This window comes from Arvicola amphibius, chromosome 9 (genome assembly GCF_903992535.2).
Source record: "Arvicola amphibius chromosome 9, mArvAmp1.2, whole genome shotgun sequence".
NCBI lineage: Eukaryota > Metazoa > Chordata > Mammalia > Rodentia > Cricetidae > Arvicola > Arvicola amphibius.
In genome coordinates, this window is record NC_052055.2 from 34,261,286 (window position 1) to 34,269,918 (window position 8,633).

General features: G+C 51.2%; 2 protein-coding genes across 4 annotated transcripts in view; one reads left to right on the forward strand and one right to left on the reverse strand.

Annotated features, from left to right (window-relative positions):
- Ly6h (lymphocyte antigen 6 family member H) overlaps positions 1-276 on the reverse strand; it is a 27,418-nt gene extending 27,142 nt beyond the window's left edge. Inside the window, exon 1 of one of the 2 annotated variants that reach the window (XM_038343022.1) lies at positions 175-276. The gene's annotated coding sequence lies outside the window, so the exon portion shown is untranslated. The remainder of the gene's footprint in view (positions 1-174) is intronic. The other variant, XM_038343024.1, reaches the window with a different exon arrangement.
- The window catches only part of Gpihbp1 (glycosylphosphatidylinositol anchored high density lipoprotein binding protein 1), a 3,262-nt gene extending 728 nt beyond the window's left edge, over positions 1-2,534 (forward strand). The window contains exons 2-6 of one of the 2 annotated variants that reach the window (XM_038343017.1): positions 760-814; positions 896-1,000; positions 1,304-1,432; positions 1,837-1,953; positions 2,054-2,534. In XM_038343017.1, coding sequence (XP_038198945.1) covers positions 949-1,000; positions 1,304-1,432; positions 1,837-1,953; positions 2,054-2,439 — 684 coding nt within the window. In that variant the 5' untranslated portion in view covers positions 760-814; positions 896-948 and the 3' untranslated portion in view covers positions 2,440-2,534. The remainder of the gene's footprint in view (positions 1-759; positions 815-895; positions 1,001-1,303; positions 1,433-1,836; positions 1,954-2,053) is intronic. The other variant, XM_038343020.1, reaches the window with a different exon arrangement.
- The last annotated feature ends 6,099 nt before the right edge of the window (positions 2,535-8,633 follow it).

An 8,633-nucleotide genomic window follows, 5' to 3' on the forward strand; every position in this document is an offset into this window, starting at 1 on the left:
CTGCACCCCAGGGAGAGATCTGAAGCCACCAAGGGCTCACACAGAGTACTCTGGACAGCAGCTGGAGCTAATGGCTTTGCCAGGCAGAAGCCAAACCTGGTAGACTGTAGCCAGTACCCAGAAGGCTCTCAGCTTCAAAGTCAACAACTACCTAGGTGCAGGGACAACACCTACCTTCTGTAGCATCATCAGTGGCTGCAGTATCCCTGAGGGCGGGGGATAGAGGCTGCAATATCAGAGGACAGACATCCAGCAAAGTGATATGGAGCAGTACAGAGGCTTCAGGAGAGGTAACTCATGAAGAGATTGAAGGGGAAGGGAGTTACTGAGGGAACAGCCTGTCTAAGGAAGAGGCAGTCAGAGCAGCGAGAGACAAGGCCAGCAGGATCAAGGACAGGAAGTGAGAGGAGGAGTGGTTGCCAGAGTTGCAGCTGGACAGGCCACGTTCTCATCTGGATACTCTGCCATGGGACTCCACTGGTGGAAGGTGCCTGGCCTGCGACCCTCAGATAGAATCCTAAGCTCTTGTAGCTATGCAACCAGGGTCCCCCGAGGTTTGTGACAGGTGCTTGTCACATCAAACTCACAGCAAGCCTGACAGTGCGGAGACCCGGAGGCTCAGGAGCCAGGACAGGACCAGGTGGTTCCTGAGGCCAGCTCTCACCTTTTGCAGTCCCCACCAGGCAATAGGAACAGCTCAGGTGGCACAAGAGACCCAAGGCCAATATAATAACTTCCCCTTCCTTTCTATCCCCGGAGGTCCTGGAGGGAAGTGATGTTCCTGGCCTGGTGCCGCCTGCAGCTGACGACCAATGTGAGACCCATTGTTTGAGGTCAGAGCTGGTGGGGGCCATGGGAAGCCCCCCAATAATGTCCTATGTCCCACTTAATGCAGATCCGGAACCCTGAGTGAGGATAGTGCCAGTGGACAGAACGGCCTGCGCCAGAATGAAGGCACTCAGGGTTATCCTCCTGGTCTTGCTGATAAGTGGACAGTCAGGTGCGGATCACCTCCAAAAGGGGTGGCCCAGTCCTGACCCGTGAGTGCCTCCAGGAACCCCTTATCCTAGGGACAAGAAATAGGCTTGGGGAGGAAGATGGAAGGCCTGGGTTCCTTTCTCCTGCCAGCCACAGGCTTGGCCGCTTCAGCACTGCAAGGGTGGGGTTAGGGAGAATTCTGCCTCCTTGTCTAAAATGGAAAGGGCTCAGAAAAGATGGCATGTTAGAGTTGGGACTTAGTGCTCAACTCTGAGTGTGTCCTCTGCATCTGGAGAGCCAAGGCTCACAGCTGTCCCTGCACCAGCAGGGAGCAGGTGGGCACAAGAAGAAGATGGTGACGCAGACTTGGGGTCAGAGAGCTACGGCTACGATGACGACTACGAAGAGGAAGAAGAAGAGGAGACCAACGTGGTCCCGGGAAGCAGGGACAAAGGTACCGGACCCCGGCTGAGTGCCCAGCTTCCTGCTCTGCACAGAGTATTCCTCCAACACGTATCTCCTGTCCCGAGGGCAAAGCAGAGCAAGTGACTGGCGACTGAGCCGAGAGCCCAGCATGCCCACACGCTGGCTCTCTCCTCGGGCGGGCGGGCAGGTGGCAGTTTTCTCCACCCTGAGCTGACACTCAGGTCTGCCCCTCTCAGTCAGCACCCTCCTCCCCTCCCTGCCTGCTTTCTCAGCCCTGGGCTTTACCTCATCGGACCCCCATGGTCCGTCCTTCTTCAGAGCTTGAGGCACAGGCTCCTTCGAGAGGGCTAATGGGTGACTGATGGTGGGGGCAGGTACTTGGGGATAGCCCCAGGGTCCCACTCTCAACCTGAGCTGCTGTGTTGTCAACAGAATCCCTACAGTGCTACATCTGCCAGTCGCTACATAGTGGAGAGAGCTGCAACCAGACACAGAGCTGCTACCACAGCTACAACTTCTGCACCACATTAGTCTCCCATGGCAACACTGGTGAGCATTTGAAGAGGTACACCTTGGGGGTGGGGTCAGAGAAGGAGCCCACCCTGACACCCATGCCCTGCCCTTACCACCCATTCTCTACACACCCTAGACAACGGTCTCCTGACCACCTATTCGATGTGGTGTACCGATACCTGCAAACCCTTCACCAAGACTATGTCAGGCACCCAAGTGATCAAGACCTGTTGCCAGTCTAAGCTGTGCAATATTCCACCCTGGCAGAGCCCCCAAGTCCAGGACTCTCTGGGTGGCATTGCACGTCCCACTGTGGATGATGGAACCAGAGATCCTCAAGGTGGCAAGGTTGACCCTCCCCCGGTTGTCAAGGTTACCCCTCCTCAGAGTGATGGGGCTAGCTCGCCCAAGGGTGACAGGGATGGCCAGCCCCGGGGCAGTGGGGCAGGATGCCCTCTAGGCTGGCCCAAATTTGGCAATACAGTCCTCCTGCTCAGCCTTCTCACTAGCCTACGGGCATGAGGGGCCTGAAGACCTACCTTTCTCCTACCAGGATACCCTGACCCCTCCCCCACAACCAGCTTCAGAGAATAAACTTCAATTTCTTTGGCAATCCAGCGAGTTGTAACTGCTCTCAGTTTCATCCTCAGGCCTCCTTACCTTCTTCTCTCCTCTGCCCATGGGCAGCAGTGTGGGTAATATGATAGCCACAGGTCCAGGCATCTGTCACCTATGCTCTGGGGATGCTCAGCTTCCAGGAGCCCCCACCTGCCCAGCTGCACAGAGACAATAACAAGCCTGGAAGGCTCCTTCTCTTCCTGAATTTGCCAGCCTGGAATTCTTCCCCAGAGCTACCACCTACATAAACCCAGGCCTTTCATAGGCATGAAGCACAGGGTCACCCTCCAGCGACCTGAACACAGGGGGGTTTGGAGGGAGACCGGGAAAGTTGCAGGGCTGAGATAGAGTGACTAGAGCCAAGGAAGGAAGGAGGCAGGAAGCGGGGAGGAAGGCCTGGCTGCTGAATAGGGGATTTCCCAACTGCAACCTGGCTGAGAAATCCTTCCTCTGATGGATTCCAGGCCCTCTCTTCTAGCCCAGGCCTCCAGGAGCCCAAGATGGGCAGCAGGTCTGGGAACAAAAAGTTCCATGGGCTCGAGAGGCAGAGAAATGGATAACATAACCATCCTGCCTGGGTGAACAGGTACCTTTTCTGGCTGGAGAGAGGCACATAGCTGTTGGGCAGGTGAGCATCTCCTTGATAGGGAACCTGGCTGCTTGGCTGGTGGACAATCCTTGACTGAGTATGGCCGCTATCAGCTGAGCAGTTAGCTTCCTTGACAGTACCAAGCTATTCTTCCACCAGCAGTTGGTGCCAGGGCAGATGCCTGGGATAAGAGAGAGAAGGCTAAACCTGGGCCACTGCTGGCTTGGTCCTCAGTCTTCCACTTGGGCAGCAAATAGTGAGGCTTAAGGAACTCCTAGGTCCCTGTAGTTCGATGTTGCAGGAACTAGAAGTCTAGAGTCTTTTCCTAAGGGCCAAGTTTATTCATTGGTATGCAGTAAGAAACCTCTACTGGCCTTCAGTGGTGATGCATGCCTTTGATCCCAGAACTAGGGAGACAGAGGCAGGCAGATCTCTGTGAGTTTAAGGCCAACCGGAGCAAACTCCAGGACAGGCTCCAAAGCTATACAGAGAAACCCCATTTCAAAAAAAAAAAAGGAAAGGAAAAAGAAAGGAAAGAATAGAAAAGAAATAGAGAGAGAGACAGGGAGAGAAGGAGAAGGAGAGGGAGAGATGGAGGGAAGGCGAGAGAGAGGAAGGGAGAGAGGGAGAGAAGGAGAGAGGGAGGGAGGGAGGGAGAGATGGAGAGAGGAAGACATAGATGGAGGGAGGAAGCCCTAGCATACTCGTGATGTCTTGCGTTTGAGGGCAGGTCTGTTGTATTCTGCTCTTTCGCTCTTTCTTGTCTTTCTCTCTCCTTTCTCCCTCCCTCCCTTCTCTCTCCCTCTCTCCCCCCTCCTCTCTCTATCTCCCTCCCTCCCTACCTGACCTCCCTCCTCCAGACATACCAGAAAAGAGAGAAACCTCCACTACCCTCCATCTCTCCATTTCTTTATTGATAAGACATCAGAGCCTAGCTGGGCCATCCAAGGACAGAGATCTTGGGTGGAAGCAGCACCTCTCTCTCTCTCCCCTTCCTCCTTCCCGCCGACTCAGCAGTCATTTCTACCATGAGGAAGCACCATGAGGAAGGGCAGGGCAACATGGAAGACAGTTCTGGAACAATAAACAGAAGTCATTACACTGACTTTGCACCTCAAGGCACGGCACCTACCTCAAGATACCCTTTTCTAGGAGGGAAGTAAACTCCCTTGTTGAAGCTAGCTGTCTTGGTTTGCCCTTGCTGCCATTTTCACACACATCTCTACACCCAGGCTTCATTATTCACACAGACACAGCCTTGACTGCTTCACAGCTGAGGAGTCAGGCTGTCTGAGTTCGAATCTTCAATCCACCCTGCCAACTCCACAACCTCTGGGACCCACATGCGACTCATCCCTTCTGTGAAGCGGGACTGCAGTGTATACTCTCTGAGGTACCCCAAACCTGACTATCCACAGCACACTTAAGACTCATGAGCCGTCAGCTCCATCAGACCAACCAGGGAATGGTGTAGGAGGTCCTCTGTCTTTGTGTTGCTGTCATTGGTTAATAAAGAAACTGCTTTGGGCCTGTTAATAGGGCAGAACTTAGGTAGGCAGGGAAAACTAAATGACATGCTGGGAGGAAGGAGGCAGAGTCAGGGGGAGATACTATGGAGCGGCCGCCAGCGCCATAGGTTAATATAAATGGGTTAAATTAAGATGTAAAAGTTAGCCAACAAGAAGTTAGTGCTAATGGGCCAAGCAGTGTTTTAATTAATACAGTTTTCTGTGTGGTTATTTCTGTGCTAAGCTAGCAGGGCAGCCAGGATGAACAAGTGGGCCCTTCCTGTTACAAGGGCATGTGTTTATTGCAAATGCTTTAACACTGACAGCTCCTGTCTCTCCACGCCAAAACAACCCTCATTAACCACTCCCAATTTAGAAACACTGGAAAAACTTCAGTCTGAAGTCACTACTGTAGGGCCTCCCCTGCCTTGGGCTCCAGCCTCACTATCGTCTTCCAGGATCCCCTGGGTCCTCTCCCTCCTGGGGAAGCAGGAAACACAGCTGAGTTCAAGGCGGGGACTATGCAGGCAGTACTGAGCACATCTAGTGGCTTCCAAAAGGAGCAAGGAACAACTTGGGACAGAGAAGCCTTTCTTCCAGCACCCATCCCTACCTATCACTGCCCTCCTGCTGCACCACAAACACACACACACACACACACACACAATTGTCATGAGCCACTGGAGCACTAAGGCAGAGGGGTGTGCTGGTGAAGATGGGTGTACTCAGGACCTTCCTGACAAAGAAGACTAGATACTCAGACTAGAGAATCTGGCTCAAGGTCACATGGTGGTGGCTGCAGAACCAAGACCCATTCCCAGGGATTTTTGCCAACTGAAGGATGTCACAAGCTGTCAAGTGAGGTGAAGTCAACAAAAGGCTGCTTGCTGCCCCAGAGGCTAAAGAGGCCAAACTGTGCTGAAACCTGCTGACTTCCCATAGAAACCATGTGGGTCAGAGGTGTCTGTCAAAGCCAAGATATCCTAGACCCTGTCCAGAGCCCAGCGCAGGACTTCATCCCAACAAAGAACAACAGGATGTGAAGGAAGGGCCATGCCTAATCCTCTGGCCAGATGGGGAAGCGAGGAGGGGAGAGGGGTTGCTAGGTCCTAATAAGGTTCCCATCTGGGCCAGTTTCCTAAGGCTCCTGCAAAAGGTCACAGACTCAGTAACTTCCCCACAAATCCAAGCTTATGCTGCAGAACTGGAGGAGGGTGTGACCTAGACTAGCTTCAACCTGCAGTACTCCTACATGCTGGTCTCCAAAGCATGGCTTGGATCCTAAATGTCCTCCAGAGGCTGGTGTTGAAGGCTTGGGCACGAACATGTGGCACTGTGGGAAGGAGTGGAACTTTGAAGGGGAGAGTGTGTGTTATAGGAAGCTGCTTGTTTGTTTTTGGCTGTCAAGACTCAAAATAACCACTCAGAAACTATATTATTTAAATCACTGACTGGCCAATCACTTAAGCATATTGTTAGCTAGTTCTTATATATTTGGTTAACCCACTTTTTATTAATCTGTGTACTGTCACGTGGCTGTGGCTTACTGGGTAAAGTTCTGTCTGGCATCTGTCTCCGGACAGGGCTACATGGCTTCGGCTTGACTCTGCCTACTCTCTCTCTCTCTCTCTCTCTATATATATATATATATACATATATATATATATATATATATATATATATATATATATATATATATATATATATATATCTTCTAGCCTGGCTATATTCTGGTAAGCCATTGGCCAAAAGCAGTTTCTTTATTTATTAAAAAATAAAAGCAACACATATACAAAATGACTGGGGATGGAGTGGGCTTGTAAAATCTCAAAGCTGGCCCCCAGTGATACACCTTCTCCAGCAAGGCCACACCTCCTAATCCTTCCTAAAAAGAGTTCCACCAACTGGGGACCAAGTATTCAAACGTATGAACCTATGGGGACCATTCTGCTTTTTAACAATCTTCCCTGCAGCTCCCTAGCCTGTCAGTCATGACACCCACACACAGAATAACAACAGGATCAAAGGGCATATAATACACACACACACAGTCTCAGCCTGTGGGATTCCCCTCTGTATGCTATGAATATGTTTTATTACCATTGTTTAATAAAGAAGCTGCTTGAGCCTATGGCAGGGCAGAATTCCAAGCAGAGACATAGGAAGAAAGAAGGCAGAGTCAAGAAGATGCCATGTAGCTGCCAAAGGAGACAGATGCCTGAACTTTAGCAGTAGGCCACAGCCTTGTAGTGATACACAGATTACTAGAAATGGGTTACTTTAAGATGTAAGAGCAAGCTAGAAATATGCATGAACCATTAGCCAAACAGTGTTGGAATTAATACAATTTCTGTGTGATTCTTCAGGTCTGGAAAGCTGGGAAACCAACGCACAATTTCCACTTATAGTCACAGGCACAGTAGTAAATAAAGATCCCAAGACTGGAGGGAGGACCTGACTGCAGACAGACTGAAGATGGTACAAAAGACAGCAACAATGAGCAGGACTCAACCCAGACCCACTTAGGGATGGCTCCTCCCACTTGGGAATGGCTCCATACCTACTCTGACGAGTGGGACCAAGGTTGCCCTGGTAAATGAACAGGCATCCTGGAGTTAAAAGGTTTCTTCCTTAGTATATCCAGCTTTTATTTTTTAAATTATTTTTATTGATTATTTGGGAATCTCACATCACGCACCCCAGTCATGCTCACCTCCCAGTCTTCCCATGTTCACCCTCCTTCCCTCATGACCTTCCTCCCTGCCACCAAAAGAAAGGACAAGTCCATTTTGTGTTATCCACATATTCACTGGAGCATGGTCAAATTCCTAGTGGAGGATGAGTCTTCTCTGCCTGCATCCAAGCCAGAAGCCATCAGTTGAGTAAAACCATGCGGAGGTCAGAATGGGGTGGGACTGGCTCTCTCCCATTCCACGCTACTACCAGAATTCCAGTGCTATGGGCTGGTGAGGGGCGGGATCAGCCTTCTGCACCCACAAACACCAGCATGACTTCAGGCATCAGCCCCGACCACTGAACATCCATATGGGCTTCGGTGATAACACTGGCCACAGACAGCAACACAGCTCCTGGCTATATCAAAGCAACTGACCCACTCCTGTCCCCCAGCTACTGCACAGACCAGGGGCTCAACATGACTTCAGGTCCACATGCCACTCACATCAGGATGCCGCTCCCTGAGGCAGCAGACCGAGGACATCACCGAGCATTGTGGGGCAGCAGCATGGGCCGCTGACACCAGCATGGCCTCCTGTGGTATCTCAGGACACAGTGGTCCTTCGAGGGGTCCAGTCCAGAAAGCGAACCTTTCCCCATCTCAAGACTCTGTTGTTGCCCACAGCCAGGGGGATGCTGCCGCCTTTGGGGGTGGGGGCTGCGTCTGCATAAGCTCTAGGCTGTTAAATACCATCCCACCAACGCTGCTGGGCAATGACGGCATGGCTTCCATCTCAGCCTCTTTCGCATCTGTCGCGGCCACCACGTCTCCAGTTCTGCCTCTCTCCACGACACATGCACTGCTCCGTTTCTCTGTCTTTCCCACAGCGCCATCACACATTTGTGTTTGTAGTGGCCCACCCAGAACTTGCTCGGGTGGCTTCTGAAGACCAGCCCTGCCTCAAACTCACAGAGATTACTTTGCCTCCTATGTGCTGGGATTAAGTTAAAAGTGTGCACCACCACGCCCGGCTGTGCCCAGCTTTTTTTTTAATCTCTTAATTCTGTGGGAAATGTAAAGAAAATGCACTATCTTTTCTAGCAAAGGGCTATTAAATAAGACAAAATTCCATTTTAAAAAGTCATGAAGAAGCCACTTGGCAAAAATTTAACTCTCCCCGGGGTCAGTGTTTCTTCAATCAAATATGTGCCCAGGTTTGTGTCCTCTTTTCAAAATTTACACTTTGCTAATCAACTGCACTGCTCTAAGTCAGCCAATAGCATAAGAACTCGAGGCCAGCCTCTGACCACTCAGAGTGAAGCAC